Genomic DNA, 19394 nt, shown 5'->3' on the forward strand with positions numbered 1-19394 from the left:
GATAGTGCACTACCGTGCTTTCTTAAATATACCCCATAGTCACAATCCTTATCTTTGCTATAAGGATGAAATGGATAGTGTTACAAATGCGATTAATAATACATATACTTTCTAATCACATAGTAACCACACTGTAAACAATAAAAATCCAAGCTGGCAGGTGTGTTTATTGGTGAGAATGGTTTTCATTTGTGAATGCTTGTAACAATTTGAAGAGGGTTTATTTCACCTGTCTTGCCTGCCATACATGATTGTCGTTATATGCATGGAGTCCATTGCAGTTCTCCTTCCTGTAAGCACGCTTGTGGCTGACAGAACACAGGCCTGTCACGTTATGTTACCACAGTATCATCACCCAGTCTCGGCCCCTCTGCCTGTTGCATCAGCTCCTACAGCAGCGCGGCCTGTGAATGGTTAAGAGTTGGCGGCTCTGACTTCATTTCCTGGCCCCGCTCCCTCTGCTGCCGAGTCCTGCTTCCTGGCGCAGGCACCGAGCTTGAAGGGCGGAGGAGAAAAGAAAGGGAGAGAGAAGGAAGGGAAATAATAAAGGAGTACAGCCTATCCTCCCCCCACTTGCACCATCCACCTCGGCCGGCCCCTCCCCTGCTCTCTGCCTTGCTTTCTTTCTCTCTCCCCACCATACCACATACTCCAGGCCAGGAACATGTCAACCGGGCACCATCAAACCCAGAGCCGGGCCATCCCCACCAGGACCATCCCCATAAGCGACTCATCTCAGCTACCTCATGACTATTGCACCACCCCCGGGGGTACCCTCTTCTCCACCACCCCTGGAGGTAAGTTGTTTATGCGGCCTACGGTTCCCACACCTTGTTTTTGCAAACGTGCTTAGGGGTAACTGGTCACAGGGGATGCAGGAGGGCCTGCAGATGCACAATTTAATAGGACGGGGGGGCATGCATCTGTTACATCTCTAGTGTGCACTATAGGTTTAGGGTTCTGTGTAATGGTAGTGGGTGCAACATGCAAGCTCAGACTATGACATAAATGTACTGTCTATTGGAAAGCATGCACTTAAATGCAGATTGGTGCTTGCGCGTGTTGAATAATGCAGCTCACCGCGTGCGTGCACCGTCTCACATGCCAGCCATGTCCATACACAGCCCTGCATCGTCCTATCTCCATATACACTCAAAGCAGGCTCGCTGATTACATAATAACTCTATACAAGGGAGGTGATGGGGCCTAATTCAGCTGTCTCTAGCTTTCCTTACTTTTATGGTCCCGTTAATGTAAAGAGACGCACAGGCTAAACAAGGTTCATGTTTTCAATCTAGCGTGGAGGTAATCTAAGGTCATTGGTAATGCAATACTTTTATTTGCTATAGTAAATGGGAAATAATATAACACTAGAATGATTTGTTTCATCCTGCACCTTTTAAAGAGAAAATAATGCATCTGTGCTTATTGCATGCAATACTATCTTAGTAATTCCAGGAACTATCAGAATAGAAACATAATGTTAGTTTTACACAGTACATGTCCTGCAATATTTAGAAATATATAGCTAATGGTAAACTAAGTATAAATGCCTAATTGCAATGTATAGAGTTATTCATACACATGCCAAAGTTGAGGAAAAATCAGCAATAAGTGTCTCCCTCCCTTTGGTGCCATAAATGCATTAGACATTTCTGTGCATAAGTTCCCATGACACTTACTGATCCCATGTGCTTGTTCAGGGCCAGTGCACCAAAAACTGATAAGTTGCTAATTTCTCTTAAGAGCACACTGACCATGCTCCTCTCAGTACACTGTTTGATACAAATTAATAATTAGATCTAAGATGGCAAATTTTATGTTGGTGTATATTGAAACTAATTGGTTATAACATGTTTATTGTCAAGTGATTTGTCTGTAGCTGACTGGTTACATATACATTTGTCTCCATACTTTACACACACTTTGACATGGTAATTTTCTCTATAGTATAAAGGCTTGGTTAGATTTATATATTCCTGATCTATATTGGTGTACTTTGACTCATTTGTGCAAAAGAACCCACCTCTCCACCACACATTTCTTGCCATGCGTTCAGCAATACTTGAAATTGTAAACAAGGTTAGGGAAGCCAGTACAGCCCCATGACTGTTGCACAATGGGGAGGGAAAAAGAGGGGGGAGGTGACTGAAGGTGGCATGACTACATATCTTTAATAAACAGCCCTCGACTGCACTGCAGCACATGAAACATAAGGACAGATTGTTTTTATCTGTAGTGTGAATTGATTCCAGGACTGTGCCTTGTTTTCTTAGAATACATGGCACTTACAGTACAAAGTCGTAATATTCTTGGCTACTTAAGTTACTCCCCCCTTGTAGAATTTTTGGCATCATATCTTCACTCTAGGAATGTTGCAAGCTGCGTCTGTATTCCTGGTTACAACACTATACTGCAAAAAAAAAAAAGCACATTTGTTGTGCTTGTGCTGTTTAATTTAGAAACTACGTACAGCCTTCCATTTACATTGTAGGCAGGTCTTTTAGCTCATAATTTTAAAAGCTTTGGAAAGGGGGGGGGGGGCTGTTTGGCAAATGCGTGCAGTCAGCAGCACTGTTACTGAATCATCTGTAAAGGTTATCCAGTAGGATCATATGTAATTCCACCTGTACCGAACTGAGTCCTTTTTTTATAATATTCTGGCTACTGATAAATGCAGAACATCTGTAAGCCAGTTAGTGAGTGGCTAATGAATGTTTTCATTAGCCATTTTTATTTTATTTTTTATAAACTTTATTTTTATTCCTCTCTACATTATTTTGTAAATCCATAAATTTCAGTATATTAATTAATTACATTTTAACGGACATTTTCCTATATACTATATTTTTATTGAATGCTGCCCCTCCTGTCAGTGTAAATGTTGCAACATGGGGTGATAATAACAAAGTACAATTAAATGGTGATCAGCACTTTCCATGCCTTCTAAGGGAATGAAAGCACCCAAACCATGCTACAAAATGTGCTCCACAACATTATGGAACTTCCAGAAGCTTTTATTTTTTGAAACAAGCATGTAGCGGTCTTTAGGTTGGTGCCACTCTTGCTCTTATGAAATCCTCAAAAAACATGGTGAAGGAAGACTCCTGACCATAAGGCTTTCCTCCACTGATCTGTAGTCAGTTGCTTGTGCTATTCACGTCACTGAACTTGCACATGTGCATTGTTGGGAGTGATAAGTGGTCTATGCACTGCAGCTAGAATCTGATACCCTGCTCTGTGGTATTCTTGTCTTGATTGTTTTTTGTTTTTATAAAAACTGGCTGCTTGGCCACAGGTTGAAATCTGCTGTGAATTAATGTCTTTTTTTGCCTTGCAATTAATATTAATGCATAACTGTCCTGAAGTATGTATTTCTGCCAATTGTTACCATTTGCTGGTGTTTTTCCCTCTATTCCATGCTGACATCACCCTATACAGGATTGCTCATGAGACATTAGCAAGTCAAATTATCGCTGAAGCCTCTGATAAATGTGCCCCAAAAATTGTCCTTTCAAAGCCATTTAGTTCTTCCTTTGCAGCCATGCAAGCCATGAATTATAGACAACCAAGGCTGTCATACAGTTTTGAGATTAGATACTTTATTTTGGGTTTTTTTAAATGCTAGAATGTTTGCTTAATGCATGAACTATACTTGTTTAGATGCACTTGCTTTCAATATGCTTGGTGTCCCTCATAATTGTATATTATCAGGGGAGGACCAAGTAGACGGTGCATATCTAAAAGTGCTTGTTGAATATCTAAAGGACATTAGTCACTTTGCTGCAATAGCAGCATACACTCTTCTGAGAAGGCTTTCCACAAGATTTTGGAACATGGATGCAGGGATTTGCATTCATTCAGTTGCAAGAGCATTAGTGAGGTCAACATTGTTTGTTGCCTGTGAGGCCTGGCTCACAGATGGTGTTACAGTATATCGCCAAAGTATTTGGGGTTGAAGTCAGGGCTCTGTCTAGGCCAGTGAAGGTCCTTACTACCAAACTTGTGATACCATCTTTTGATGGATCTCGCTTTGTGAATGGAGGCATTGTCCTGCTGAAACAGGCGAAGGCCTCCCCAAACTGTGGCCAGAAAGTTGGAAGAACACAATTCTCTAGAATGTCAGTGTATGCTGTAGCATTAAGATTTCCTTTCACTTGGAACTAAGGGCCAAACCATGAGGAAGAAAAAAAAAGAAAAAACGACAAGCAATTATTTCTCCACCACCAAAAAACACATGGCAGTATTTGGGAAGTGTTTTCCTGGTATCCGCCAGATTCATCCATCAGACTGTAAGATGAATCATTCGTCACTCCAGAGAAAGAGAGTTTCCACTGCTTCAGAGTCCTATGATGCTGTGCTTCGCAACACTTTAGTCGACATTTGACTATGATGATCTAAGGTTTGCGTGCGACTGCTCTGCCATGGAAAGCCAATCTGTGATGCTCCCAATGAAAAGTCTTGTGCTGGCATTGTTTCAGAGACAGTTCGGGACGTGGTCGTGAGGGTTGCAAACAAGGAGGGATGATTTTTATGTGCCTTCACACTCTGCGGTTGCTTTCTGTGAGCTTGTGTGGCCTAACACTGCTGAATTGTTGTTGCTTCTAGACATTTCCACTTCAGAATAACAATAATTTGATGACCAGGGCAGATATTTTACAAACTTACTTCACTGATCTCTTCAGTATGACCTATTCTACTGCAAAAGATTGACCAAGGAGATTGCATCGCCATATGCTTGAATTTATGCATCTGTTAGCTGTGGGTGTGGCAGAAATGGCCACACACAAATTAAAAAGGGTGTCCACAAAATTTTGGCCATGTAGTATATGTGTATATGCATATCTTGTGCCTTGGTCGTGTATGCTTTCTTTTTTCTGAGCTCCGAACTGTTGCTATTGGTCCCTGGTTAGAACTTTGTACACACTTTTTTTTTTTTTTTTTTTTTTTTTTTTTTTTTTTTACACATATATATGTAGTTCATGGTAAACAATTTGCTGCACAATTATTAAGAAACAAATTGTGGTTTTATAAAAGTTAAATTCAATGTGCCATACTGAGCAAGGATTATGGGGCAGGGACACTTTACATTAAAGGATAACTGCCCTGTTATACTTTGACTTATATTCAGGCGAAATTTGTGCAGCTGTATCCTGGATTGTAGCAATACACGAACTCATGAACTAGTCTATACTAACTGGACTACAACCAATCTTGCTCCAGCTTTTTATTTTCGAGGTTTTTTTGGACCTGATTGCACTATGCACCCCGTAAGTCTGATGAAATGATTAATAAATTTTTACAGTGTTTGAGGTTAAGTCCTAGGGAGAAATTTGGATTATTCCAAAGAGATGTCAGTAATGAAGTGCTGAGCGAGTTTATATCTGGATTTCTAAGTCTCCTAGTTGACAAACAAAATGAATAGTTTGGTGTTTCTAAGAAATCATGCCATGCAAGTCTGTCTGCTCTACAATGTCCTATTAGTGATGTTGACTACGGTAATTCTGATGCATCATGCTTAGTTTGCACCCAGGTTTTCGGGCACGAAGGAGTGAACCAAGCTCCTATATGACTGCGGAGTGATGCATAGTAACATAACTCAGAGATATCTATGTTTTAAATGGTTTTTGTTGTAAAATACTTTGTCCTTAGTGGTTCATCACTTCCTATGCAAGGCTAAAAAATATGTATGTGTATCTTTTGAGCACCTTTGTAGGGATTAAACTGGGTAGGGTTTGACATTTTGTATGTACATTCTTATAGAATCTATAATGTTATAATTATATGTTTCCACTCTTGAAAGTCCCTTTCTTATTTGTGAGATAAGATGAGGGGAATTAACAATAAAGAGTTTATTGCCCGATTTGCTTTTAAAAGCATGAATAGGCTAAATGTTTTTTCTAACAACCCGGACAAATACCAGACAGTGTCTGTACGGTTAGGGTGCTGGATGAACAATTGGATGCCGCAATCAAGAGTTTGTGGCTTTTGATTGGTAGCAAATGTCACACACATGCTGGAGTCACGTACCATGACATTTTAAATTGCGTTAAAATGTCTAGATCAGGGGAGCAATTGTACTCCTCTAAATGTTACAAGTAGTATTGCACCACTTAGCAGTGGTAGCTTGTCCTACTGACTTGTTCAGTGTGGTTTAATTATTTTTAAATGCAGAACCCTCACTTTGGGATCCAGCTTCTATCAAACCCTGTATTCCTCAGTCTGATCAGGTCATAGTTTGGTTTGGCACAGCCCTGTCTTATTTCTATTTATCCATGTCTTACACCTGTAGAATTCTTTCTTCCTTCCATCGTTAATGAGTGTGGCTTAAAATGCAATGGTTTATGCATTTGTCTGTTACAAAAAGGTGCCCTATCCAAGAACCTTTTTTGAGGGCAGGCAGCTCGTGAGAAATTGCACATATTTGACACAAATGTAACACATGAATATGATTATTTCCGCTAAAAATCCATAGACGTGCTCAAACGTGACTGTTCCCTTTAATAGATGCTCCACTGGCAAAAACATTTCAGTGATCATGGGGTTTTATCTTGGAAGTGTATTCAAGAGCAAAGTAAATATTTTGATGGTCACAAAGGCAGACTTAGTAACGCGTTTGCTACATGGCAGACACCCAAATGTTGCCTGTTGTATTAATTTCTTCACACTATAATATTTAGTACGCTCGGTCTTCATGAAGTATGTCTGATGCAATCTCTTGCAGTAAGACTGCATGTAGAGCGTTCTACCGCAGTGCGTTTATGGCACCCATAAAATAGCTTTTACCTTTACATTAAGGTGGCATTTAACCTCGTTAATCATAGTGTTTAGGCCTAATTTAAAATTTGAATCAAATCTACAATGTTTTACCATTTTTCAGATGGGTGGGTTGCCCCTCAGTAACTCCATCTTGGAACTTTAACTTACTGGTATATATATCTATAATCGCTTTTCCAGCTTCCCATTAGAAGAAAGTATGTGTCTGAAAATATTTCTTCCCGAAAGTTGTGCAGTTAATTCCAAGTACAGCAGCTTATTCCGGAAAGCGAATTGCTCTGCCAATATATTTACAATACCCATGTTTTTACAAGTCCTGTTTATTATGTACAAAATGAGTTGCTGTGTTCCATGTGAATGCAAATTTTGTGCTAGTATAACTGATATTCAAGTTTTGGCTCTGTTGCTTATCAGTGTAATATAATTGTTTACAATGACATCAGTGTTGCAAGGGAAAGTACAGAACTTTACCTTGTGCCAAGTTATTGTAGGGACTCTTGCTCATGTGATGCTCGTACTCTGTTTGAACATCTTGTACATTTTAGGATACAATCATCACTATTTATATAGCGCCACTGATTGCGCAGTGCTGTACAGAGAACTCACTCCCATCAGTCCCTGCCTCATTGGAGTTTGCAATCTAAATTCCCTAACATACACACACAGACAGAGAGAGACAGACTAGGGTCAATTTTGATAGCAGCCAATTAACCTATTAGTATGTTTTAGGAGTGTGGGAGGAAACCGGAGCACCCGGAGGAAACCCACACAAACACTGGGAGAACATACAAACTCCACACAGATTAGGCCATGGTTGGGAATTGAACTCATGACCCCAGCGCTGTGAGGCAGAAGTGCTAACCACTGAGCCACCGTGCTGCCCCTGAGTTGTAATATCATCATCATCATCATCATCATCATCATCATCATCATCATCATCATCATTTATATAGTGCCAGTAGGTTCCGTAGCGCTTTTCATTTGGAAACAGACAGTTCTAAAACAATACTGGGTTATACATACAGAGAGGTAAGAGGGCCCTGCTCGCAAACAAGAGACATTGTCTTAAGTAGATTGAGAGGAAGCTTAGAGACAGTACTGGTCTGTATATTGCATTTGCTAGGTTTTCCTATTGTGGTGATTCATCCCAAGTTATGGTTACAGAAAAACAGCCGATATGATTGTCGTAGCGGTAATGAGAAGCTGCTGCCTGTGTTTGAGTGAGAGCTTATATTCCACTTACTGACATGTCACTCCAGGTTTTGTGGTACACAATATGCTGTGTCTGAAACATAGGCTTTTTCACAAGGTTTTTGTTTTTAAAGGTTGGGCATTTGAAACTATGCAGTCCATATTTAAAATACCGTCCTGGAGCTTCCTACATAACAGGTGCTCTGGTAACAATTAAGTGAGGTCTTCAGCATGAAGACAGTATTATTTTTTTTTAACTCCTAGTGTCCCTAGGTTGTTTTAGAAGAAATAAAACTTTGCTAAACCTGTGTGGAAGGCTTTCTTTATATGACATGTACACAAACAGTACACACATTTCCATACATGGACAGAATTTGGTATTGTGTTATATATGTGATAACCTATAGGTTTAGTGGGCATCTATTTTGCTCCTGTTTTATAGGAATGTTTTAGAATTTCCCTGGTCTCTAGGCCTTGTTAATGTTACCCATTTCTTTATATAAGTACTCGTGAGAGAACTTTCTGTCATGCTGTCTGTCACAAACCTGCTGCAAGCTTCCATGACTTTGGTTGTTTACTGTATGAGGTCACACACAATTCCAGCCCACAGTCTCTCTACCTATCACACAGGTTATAGACCTACTGAATCGCCCCCACACAGCGCTCTCACACCCCTATACACTTCAGGTTTGCCACCACCTATTGAATACGGGCAATAGGACCCCAATATCCTGTCCCACGCTGACACACAAGGCTTCTAGCTGCTCACAGACTAGCAAGATTCACACCAGCAAGCAAAGGGTTAACTCTTCATACCTCCAGACTGCTACACAAATGTAAATACAAGCACACACTAAGCTTGTTAATCAAATGTATTAACAAATCATACACCAGGATTCAAAGGGTTAACTTGGTTGAGCTATATTTTTCTTAACAGGCTAATGGGTTCGTTAGTGTCACTCTTTTCAATCACCATTTGCATGTTGCCGGATTTACTAACCAATTCTACTATGCGACCTAACTTTTCTGTGGAGCGTCACACAGATCAAATTTTATCATTAATCTCCTATGAACTGGTCCATATTTTGATATCAAACTCGCCCAGATACAATGTATTCGTAGAGCTTATACACATTTCCTTAACTTCTCTGTGGGGCAGAATTCTGAGTTTGACATATGAGTTGCCCTTCATCATGCTATGGAGGAATATGTGGTTGATCACTACTTTTTTTATTAATTTTAAGTGGCATATTTTAAAACTGAATTCTATTTGTCTATCTATATATAAGCATAGCCAAGTTAGCAGATGGGCTCTGTGATCCAGACACCATGCTGAGTGTTCCTAAAAGTCTATTTAGGTGTCAAACTCCATCCCAGGCCAGGCTATATCTCACAGCAGGGGCTCTTTGAAGCTGCCACAGGTGCCACTCCTATCTTCTCACACGAGTGTGCAGAGCTATCAGATCAGACTTTGTCTTCACATTTTACACTTTAATAGCTCAATTTATCAATGGATTAATTTGATATAACATATTTACACTGCAGTTTTGGTTTATCCCATATTCCCCACAATTATGTGAGGGGTTAACCCTTATAAATAACTGTAAGTTCTCTATGTTCACAACACTGCCTTATTGTTATATAAATTAGGTTTGCCTACAGTGAAAAGTGGAGGCATGGGATCAAATAGTGTCTGGATCAGAGGGGGTGGGGTAGAGCGCTTGTTGCCAGACATTGACAGATGCTTAGTTCACATGGCAATGTTTAACTAAGTTTAGATACACTTGTCTAGGGGGCAGTGTGGGTGATGAGGGAGGACAGGAATGAACAAAACTTGTGTGCATACAAAAACTGAAAGTGGGTGAGCTAAAGCTAAAATTTGACCTGTTTAATGCGTGTGGTTTTTGTTTTGTTCTTGTTTTTAATTGTACTGGATAGCCAAGACATCTGCCGGGTGTCACATTTTGCATCTGTTGATAGGAGGAAGTGAGCTGATCCATTATGTTCAGTTCCTCCCTAAATATATATAAATATCTATATCTCAGAAGTGCTTGACTTTACCACATCCTCAGTTGGTGGAAACCAGTTATGGACCTTTATTTTCAGGGAGACACTTTTTCCACACTCTGGGTACACTTTGTATGCAAAGCATATTTCAACCAATATAATAAAACTGACACATATAATAATGAGAATAGCCCCCAGTGTATTTTTGCCATGGTGTATTTTGTCTTCATATAGAGGAGTGCTTGTACCACTACATTCTTACAGCAGCTTCAGAGGCTAAAATCGCTACTTTGTGGTTAGGGTATTTGTCCCTCCCACTATATAATTCTGTCTATGAATTTCTGTTTGCATTTATTCCCTTCCTTTATATCATGACACTGCTCCTGGAAAATGCAGCTTTACCGTCACTGACATAATCACAGGAGTGAACGGGTTATTGCCTTCCACGAGATCAAATCGATCCTCTCATTCAATAATCTTGTTGTGAACACTCTAATATTTGGCTACAGGTTGTTTTTTCCCCACCTGCTTTGTCTCCTGCTTGTCCAGCCTTTGGTTTTGAAGATTAAAAACAGTAAATGCGCAGATATACTATACTATACTACTACTACTACTACTATAAATTGGCACAGCTCAAAAACTAACACATTTAGCACTTTTTTTTATTTTTTTGCTTTTGGTCAACAGTTGGTGTCTTTTAGTATCTGTAATGCCTGATGATGTCAGCAGTGACAGTAATGCCCTTTAATAAGCCCCAAGTAATGGTATTGTCCAGTACTTATTGGTAGTAGTATTAGTGCCCACTAACATTGTACCAGCAGTAGTACTGCACTGTAGAATTCCAACAGTAGTGGTGTATATAGTAATTGTAATGTACAGTAGTAGTAACAAAGCACCGGTACGGCTAGTAGAGGTGTTGCTCTAGCGGCCCTGTCTCATGTCACGTGATGGGAGGATGGTTATTCTTATAAAGCCGCACCATATTATGCAGTATTGTAAATTAAGGAGAATGATTAACATATGACATAAAACAAGGTAAAGGCCCTTCCCAATTGAGCTTGCAATATAAGAGGGTTGCATAAACAGGTTCTAATGGGTTGGTGGCAGAGGCCAGTTAGAAACTAAAGGTGTTTGTTCCAATCATGTTGTACTATTCTAGAGTAAGTTTGATCACATGTTTATAAATGAAAGGGCAGGAATCTTATTACTGTCTAAACTTTTGTATATGGCTATAGCTCAACAAGAGGTTTATATGCTCACACATGCATATGTTCATACTGTATATTCTAATAAACGGCCTTCTGAAAGCCATTTATTCATGATAACTGTTTATTACAACATACATTAGGTTCTTATACTGAATAGCCACCAGGTGGAGTCATTTCTGTCCTTTTTCTCTGATGCTCTGTGCATTGAAGCTAAAGAGAACAGAACACTGAATAAAAAACACACAATCGTTTTAATGTGATTTGTAGACACCGTTCGTCAGATTTTACATAAAACTGCTACAACTGCAGGTTTGCATTTGTCTTGCGCAAATTATATCTTTATTAAACGCGTAGGAGTTTTGTAAAAGGCATTTGTAAATCCATTTTTTTTTTATGTGCTGAATTTACCGTCAAAAAGGTAAGTATTTGTTATTACTTTACTGTGCTGGGCAAACCCTTTTTAGTGCCTCTCATGAATGTCTGGACACACCTAAATGTAAACCTGTCTGACAACTGGGGGCAGGACACCTTAACACAAAAAGACAAGTCATGCCTTGATAGCAGATATGGCATTGATGTTTTTATTATCCCCCCCTCCCCCCCCTTAACTATCCAAGCTGTGAAAGATCAGTTTTCTGGACCTGTGGAGAGGTGTCAACCAGAGTACCCCTCACCTGAGTGTCTAGACTTTTTCCTGATCAGAACTTTACATTTTCACAGCCTCTTCCATCCCAGGCTGTGTGGTTTGTGAATGCCGGTGATGCTTGACTTAAATCTTGACCGTGATACCTTACACCAGGCATGTCTTGCTTTTTCAAATTTTATATATTTTTATTTTTTTAGGGGGGAAAAAAATCTCAGAAAGCTTAAATGTCATTATTTGCCAAAGCATCCTTACTGTTGTTCAAATGCACAACACATAACCACATGCCAATGCCCAGTTACTTGATATTGTTTGGATCCCAGATACACATGTGCTGATAACCAACTGGGTGGACAGGATTGGATAGTTAAATATTATTAGCACCCCAGCACACACCTTGTTTTCATAGAATTACCAAGGGCAAACTAAAGTTCTCCCGAACCTTATTCACTTTTTTGAAAGGTTGTCTCTATGGTGACTCTAACACTTGACATGCTACACTGTTCTTTATCCTATCTTACACTAATGAGCCCTCAGAAAGGGTGGACTGTTGAGGTGTGAGGTTCTGTCTCTGCATCTAGCACATGTCCTTCTCAAGCTAAGCTTGTAGGTTAAGTAGATTCTTCATTGCATACAGTGTTCAGGCAAGAGCTTTTAAACCCTCTCTATGTCCAGTGAACCTAACATTACCTGGGTTAAAGTACACTTATTTGGTCTTTTTTTTTGTTTGTTTTACAGGTCGTTGCCATGCTTTAATTCTCAAATGTCAACCACAAAGATTCTGTATAGACAGTTCTCAGCTCACATGTGGCTGCTAGGGTATAATCAACCATGTTTTGGGTGTATAGGGGAACTTGGTATTTGGCTGAATGTTAGAATTGTGGATTCTGTGAATGTTTGTCACATATTCTTTTCCAAACCCTTGAAATAGCTTTCCTGGATCATGCAAACTCTACAAGCAAATGGGACCTGTTTACATGTAGTTTGTTGTGTATGCATATTGGTATCTGATTAAAACAACAAAGGTATTTTAATATAAAATATCTTTTGCTTTTTTCACATTTCCTCTCTAGGTACCCGGATCATTTATGATCGCAAGTTTCTGTTGGACCGTCGCAATTCACCCCTGGCTCAGACCCCGCCCCGCCGCCTGCCAGATATTCCTGGGGTGACCAGCCCCAGTACGGTTGTAGAAGAGTCTAAAGTAGAAACAAACAATTTGAACAACCATGACAGGAAGACAGCTGTTGGTAAGATGTACATTTTTTAACAAGGAGGCACATTTTAGTAAATTACCTAATTAACTTACCTTCTCCGATGCTGCAGCTCCCGGTCACTGATGCACTGGGAGCATGGCGTGCAGTGATGACATAACCGCGCCACGCTCCCAGCCTGTCAGAGCCTGGGAGGCGGAGTTGCAGCATCACGGATAAGAAGGGGCAGTATGGTCAGTCAGACTGAGAGGTCCGGACAGTCCAGGGAGCCGAGACAGACGGAGAAGTCTATCCGGGCCCCTCACAGCAGTACTGGCCGTACCACCCTCATGGCGGCCCTGGCGACGCAATAACTATTACTGTTATTACGGTAAAATCAACCCGGCTTGCTGCTCAGGGAGTTCAGAGCAAATAGCCGGTGCACTATTACCGTAATAACGGTAATAGTGCGCAGGCAGCTTTATATTTTACAGTAACGCAGCCAATTTAGTTCCCCCATAATGCATGAAAAAATTAGTGTTGTACATTATTATTATTATTATTATTATTATTATTATTTTTATTTATAGGATGCTGCAAAATGTCCACAGTCCGTACAGGGTACAAATTTGTTCCCAAATGTACGAAGTGTCCTGTGCATAGATAACCAGGAGTATCTCCCAACATCTCCTTAATGGACAAAATGAAAATTAACCCATTCTAGTCTTATAGCAAAAAAATAAAGAACGAAAAAAAAATAATTAATGGCTTTCTTTTATGATTATTGTGATATTTGTATTTACTCACTGGCGTTGATCTCCTGGATGCAGCCTCTCAGTAGAGAAGCACATGTATTTGTCTATCTGAATTTCTTTCCCAGATAGATTTTATTGAAATTGTTTGAAGTGGGTTCCTGTTTGTTGTATTCCAAAAGGCAACTTAACATGGGTCCAGTGTTCAGGCTACAACTACGGGTTCTCCATTGTCCTGCGTGGGTTGAATGAGCTCCCGCTAGCAGCTAACATGCTGCCAGTCTAGACTGAGTCAGCAGACATTTCAGACACCCCTCTTTGCTCCTGCCAACCAAGTCTTCCTCCTTTCCAGCCAAGCAGCGCAAGTTATCTTTTTGTGACTGCAGATATTCCACCCAAAAATATTATCTAATATTGCAATTTTTATTGCAATTCTGTAAAGTGACTGAAGGATGCATGGAAGAAGTAAAAGGGCTCCAGGACACCTCCCCCTCCTAAATTGTCACGCATGCAACAAACTATTTTTCTGAAGATGGAAAGCGCTTGTTATGTGGTTAAGCTTTTATCTATTTGTTATGCTTTAGTAATACAATTTACAATGTCTGTATTAATGTGGAATGTTGATTTCTTAAATTTTTAGTTATAATAGGTTTTGGTAAACTGAAGTTTCTTTGCCTGTGGTGATCCTTGGCTTTCAGTTTGTTGCGATTACAGCTTCTGGAATGTCAGAGATGTGTTATGTGAATTCAGGGACTAGGGCAGTGTCTTTCAGAAATTCTCATTCATTGATTTAAGGGACTTGCTAGGGTGATCTTTAAGTTTTTACCTAATCTCGGTAATGGTCCATTTGAATAACTTTAGGAATATTCATCAACATTCTCTTCTTTTATTTATTTTTTTCCTCAGGTGACGATGCTCAATTTGAAATGGACATCTAATCCCCAGGACGCTTGGCAAGCGCTCACATAACTTGTGTACCTGACTTGGCCGATAGGATCATTTAACGACAAATCTGTAAATGGCGCAATCTTGCATATAGAAACCTGTCCCTCCGGGTGCCAAAGGTCAACGCAACTAGGCTTTTCTTTTGTTTTTTTTGTTTTTTTCATTTCCCCCTTCCACCATCTCCCTTCTTTATTTCTCCCCCCGTGGTAAATCCCACCCCACCTACAATATAGCGTGTGGGTGGTGAAGGAACTTTTGACTGATTTCAATGGCTTAATGTTGGCAAACGAAAATAAAGTTTGCCAATTTGTACTGTAGCTTTGAAAATACATGTGAATGATGGGTGGTAGAAATGGTAATTGTGGAACTTTAATTGCATCCTGTTATTTTTTCCCTTATAAAATATATATCTATATAAAGCCCACTAAATATTTGGAGAGATGCTCAGGCCATAGTACATATGTTAATTTGAAATCAATTTGCCTGAATCCCTGTACAATAGTCTGGATCTCTTCAAAAGCAAAAAAAAAGTATTTTGGTGCATAATGAACCCAGTGTCTTCTCACTGCTGCTCTTTTAGCACTTTGCTTTCTGTTATAGGCCTGTTCAAGTCTTATACTAGGCCCATATCCAATGCAGTGTATGGATGCTGCCTGTTTTAGAAATGCATTTGTTTGGACTGATGGATTTTTGTAGGTTAAATCAATCCGTGTCCATTTTTGATTTAGTTGGGAGTGACTGTATAATAATCAAATACAATTTGTAGTCTACCCCAACATTGCTTTCTGCTTAAATTGCTATTCTATCAATCAAAAAATGGACTAAAGACAGAGAGAGTAATTTTAAAATCTTTTTCTGTGTCTGTAACAAAGTTAGTTGCAGGAGTTGTCACAATGATGGGTTTGGTATTTGTTGTTTGTTTTTTTTTTTGTCTTTTGTTTTTTTCTTTTAACCAGGTGATTCCCTTTAAAATAATGTACTTCTGGGTTACCTCTTGTTTTCTGGCATAGCACTTCCCAAAACAAATGGGTTTTGAGCTGAAATTTTGAATTTGCCTCTGTAAAGGAAAATGAGTGTTCCTGAAAGGGTCACAAAGTGCATTAAAAAGAATTATTAAAAACACCTAGCAAAATGTGGAAGAGAACATTTGACAATACTTGGTATCCGTTTGTATGCAATTCTTTTTCTTTACATGTTTGGCATGACTTTATCCACTTTCTAAACCCGTCACCAAAGTGAATAAAACCTTTTTTTTTTTTTTCTTTTTTTTTGTCCCTTTTAATAATATAGATGTAAAATGTATTGGCCAAACATGATCAAATTTTAGTTTTTGTGGCTTGAAATGATCATTAGGTGCTAACAAACTTTGCATCAAATGTGTGGTTGTTCCAACTATAAAATTGTATTGTTTTGGATTTTAATTTTTCTCCCCTTCCGCATAACACAATCCAGATGGTGGACAATCTCTAAGAATGTGGGTTGTTTTGCCTTTTTGTCTCATCAAAGAAGGTTCTATTGAACTGTAGGCTAATTTTGAAGGAATAATGGACCAGATGGCTTCTAACATATGTACTGCCCCATAACAATATAAATCTAATTTGCTGTACTCTATTTTTGTTTTTCACTTTGTGCAAACCTTTTTCATGGGATGTTATAAAACAGGTGAATTTACAAACAAAAAGATAAAATGATTAAAACACAACCAAACACTTGGTGTATTAGCCTGGTTTGCTTTTCCGATGAATGTAGTAAGAAAATTAATTTCTTTACGTACATGTGCTATGAAACGTAGCAATTTAACTTTGCTTTCTGAAAAAAAAAAAATGTGAATGATTTGTAGACTGCTGTCAAAAAAACAAAACAAAAAACTGTTCTTACTAGTATGTGTATTTGTGTACTTATGTATGCAAGCCCATATTATGCTTGTAGACTGAGGCAAAGGTGTGGATGACTGCCAACTTTTACAGTTCACTTTATGTGGAAATGTCAAGTTTATTAGTGTTTCATAACTTAGTAGGGAGTTTTGATTTTACTTGGGTGCTCATTATAATTGTGGAAGTGAACCAAGTGTGGCATCAGAGCATTTGTTTCACTAATGTAATGCCGATACTGATATAGTAGCTGTAGTTTTCCTAGCAAATGTGTTTAACTTCACACATTTGAAAGAACAAAACATCTGAAAAACTAGTGTTTCTTGGGGGTGAAAATTATCGAAATGCCAAGCAGAAAACCACATTTAAGACTTTCTACATACTGATGCGTGGGTTTTTTTTGTGTCTTGTGTTTTATAACTGTATATACTCTGATATGTATAGGATCGCAAAAACAATTGTATGCAACACTTCCAAATCACTGAAAAGAAATATAATTGTTTTTTTTGTTTTTTTTACATAGAATACTGGATAGTTGGACTTACGAAGAAGAGTGCATAGAATTTCTTATACCTTAAATGAACATTGCAGCTTAATGAGAAAATATGCAGTGTTGATTATAATTTCTTACTGTTCCACACAATTTTTTGTGGCAAGATTTTAAGGTCCACATTAGCAAGAGAAATACATGTTTTTTATTCTTTTTTTTGTTTAGCTTTTGTCCAACCTAAAAACATCTGTCCCATCACCAGTTTAAGAGAAGGAAGTGTTACCTAAAAGTACCCACATGGGGAAAACATTTCTTAAACATAAAACCCTAGATCTTTGCTCTGCCCCTATGTAGTGAATAAGAGCTCCCCTCCCATTGAATTCCCACGTGACCCAAAGCCAGATGGCGTCATACATCTAAATGTTGCTGCTGCAGCTCACAGTGCAGAAGGACTCAAATTGCCAGTGCAGTTCAAATACTGCATCTGGTTTTAGGGTCTTAAATTTGGAGGCAATCACATATAAAAATGAGCATTCTAGGAAAACTAGTGTTTTTTGGGTTTTGTTTTTATAATCTGAAATACACTTGAAAGTAAATAAAATTCCTATGTCATACTATGACTTTTTAAATGTGTATAATGCATCAAGTGTATGACCTGTTGTAGGCTTGAAAGGAAAAAATAATGCCAGGTGAGAATCTGAAATCATACATAAAGGGGCGGGGATTCAATTCTCCCCAAAGTACCGCCACACTAAAACTATTACCGGTATTAGTGCGCGTAATTAACGTTATTACGGTAGTTCTAACGCCGGCATTTTGCTCACAGCTCCCTGAGCTGCGAGCAGAAAGCCGGGTTAATATTACCGTAATCACGGTAATATCTAGAACGCGTCGATACTTCGGGGGGAATTGAATTCTCCCCTGATAATATGAAAGTGTAACGATTTGTGAGAATCAAAACAAATCGCCTGTTCTAGGGAATGAGAATGTGACCATACTGTCAGATAATCCAAACATTACTATTTTGCATTAAGTTACTGTTCATGTATGCTCCAGTCTGTGTGGCCCTTCTCCAGTCACAGTCTAGTTAAGGGCTGTACAATGCTAAGGCTGCAGTGGTTAGTTATGAACCTATGCAGCAATGTTTGTAAAACTCAGGTATAAAGAAAACAAATCTTGCTTTGTGTTCACCCAGACTATTTTAAGATAGATTTCTTGTACATAGCTGCTGTATTCTGTTGTACAGAATTTTACGCACTTGTTGTGAAGCTCTGTAAAACTGAATTTAAATTTTGTTCTTCATATCCTCAGTGGAATTTGTGCATGCAATTTCTATTACAAAGGCTAATTTTTACAATTTTACACAAGTTTTTTTTTCGTGAGCAATTTAAAGGGGATATTAACTAACATTTAGTCATTGACATACACTTGCCCAGACAATCATATTTGTCAAGAAGTTTCACTTTAAGCACTTATTTTCTCAAAAGTTTTGAAAGGTTTCTATCTTCAAAGTATCTTTGGTTAACATGTATTTCAAACAACCAGAGTCATGGGCTGTGTAGACTGATGTCCCTGTCACTTTGTGATTACATTTCTGATTGCTGCGAAATACTAGTCTACTACTTGAGAAAATATGAATTCCTCATTAAGAGCTAGCTGTTGGACATTAACAATGTTATGGATGGGGTCATTGTTCATACACAGCTTTCTAGCCAATAGTTGTCTTATATACATGACTGTGCAAGTCAAGGTGGATCCTCATTCAATTCTATTGGGGGGGAGTGAAGGGGGGAATTAACTCCTTAAAATGAAATGCTGACAAATGTTACTGCCTGGTCATTTAATATTTCATTGAAAACAAAGTGAACATCTAAAAGTGCACCTGTCAACGAGACACAGTGGAGGCAGCCGTTTTGTGAGTGGAATAATATGTTTGTGAGAACGCAGCTATCCATTCAACAGGAACCAGTGATGACATCCTGTGAACACAACTGATGTAATGTACCTTTTCACTGCTAATGGTGCAAGCTTTGTGGCTTTTTGCAGTTGGTGAAATAGCCTGCAGGGGTCAGCAAGTGAATATGATGTTTTTTTTGTATGAGAAGCTAGTGAGCACTTTGCAAAATTGACCTTTACCACAAACCTTGTAAATTAAAATCTGAACTGTTCTGAAATAATTGTTTATGTCCATTATTTAAATTCTGTTTGCCTCTGACTTTCTAAGGGTTTTTTCTCCCCACTCTCCTCCTCCTACTCCTCCCTTTCTGTTGTATTTAATAGCTTTCTAAGGAGGGCTTGGAAATGTCCTTGCCTTTAG

At 38.9% G+C, this 19394-nt stretch overlaps 1 protein-coding gene and 1 long non-coding RNA gene across 2 annotated transcripts; one reads left to right on the forward strand and one right to left on the reverse strand.

Annotated features, from left to right (window-relative positions):
- Window positions 1-147: 147 nt before the first annotated feature.
- LOC142161216 (uncharacterized) lies at window positions 148-1166 on the reverse strand. The gene is made up of 2 exons (XR_012693367.1): window positions 1081-1166; window positions 148-495 (listed from the first exon to the last, which is right to left on the reverse strand). It is a non-coding gene; the product is annotated as an uncharacterized LOC142161216 (long non-coding RNA).
- Window positions 493-19254, forward strand: EIF4EBP2 (eukaryotic translation initiation factor 4E binding protein 2). The gene is made up of 3 exons (XM_075216596.1): window positions 493-797; window positions 12900-13076; window positions 14678-19254. Exons 1-3 carry the CDS (start codon window positions 665-667, stop codon window positions 14707-14709), a joined length of 342 nt encoding a protein of 113 aa, XP_075072697.1. The 5' UTR covers window positions 493-664; the 3' UTR covers window positions 14710-19254.
- Window positions 19255-19394: the final 140 nt, after the last annotated feature.

Source organism: Mixophyes fleayi, chromosome 6, assembly GCF_038048845.1.
Source record: "Mixophyes fleayi isolate aMixFle1 chromosome 6, aMixFle1.hap1, whole genome shotgun sequence".
In the NCBI taxonomy this organism is placed as follows: Eukaryota; Metazoa; Chordata; class Amphibia; order Anura; family Limnodynastidae; genus Mixophyes; species Mixophyes fleayi.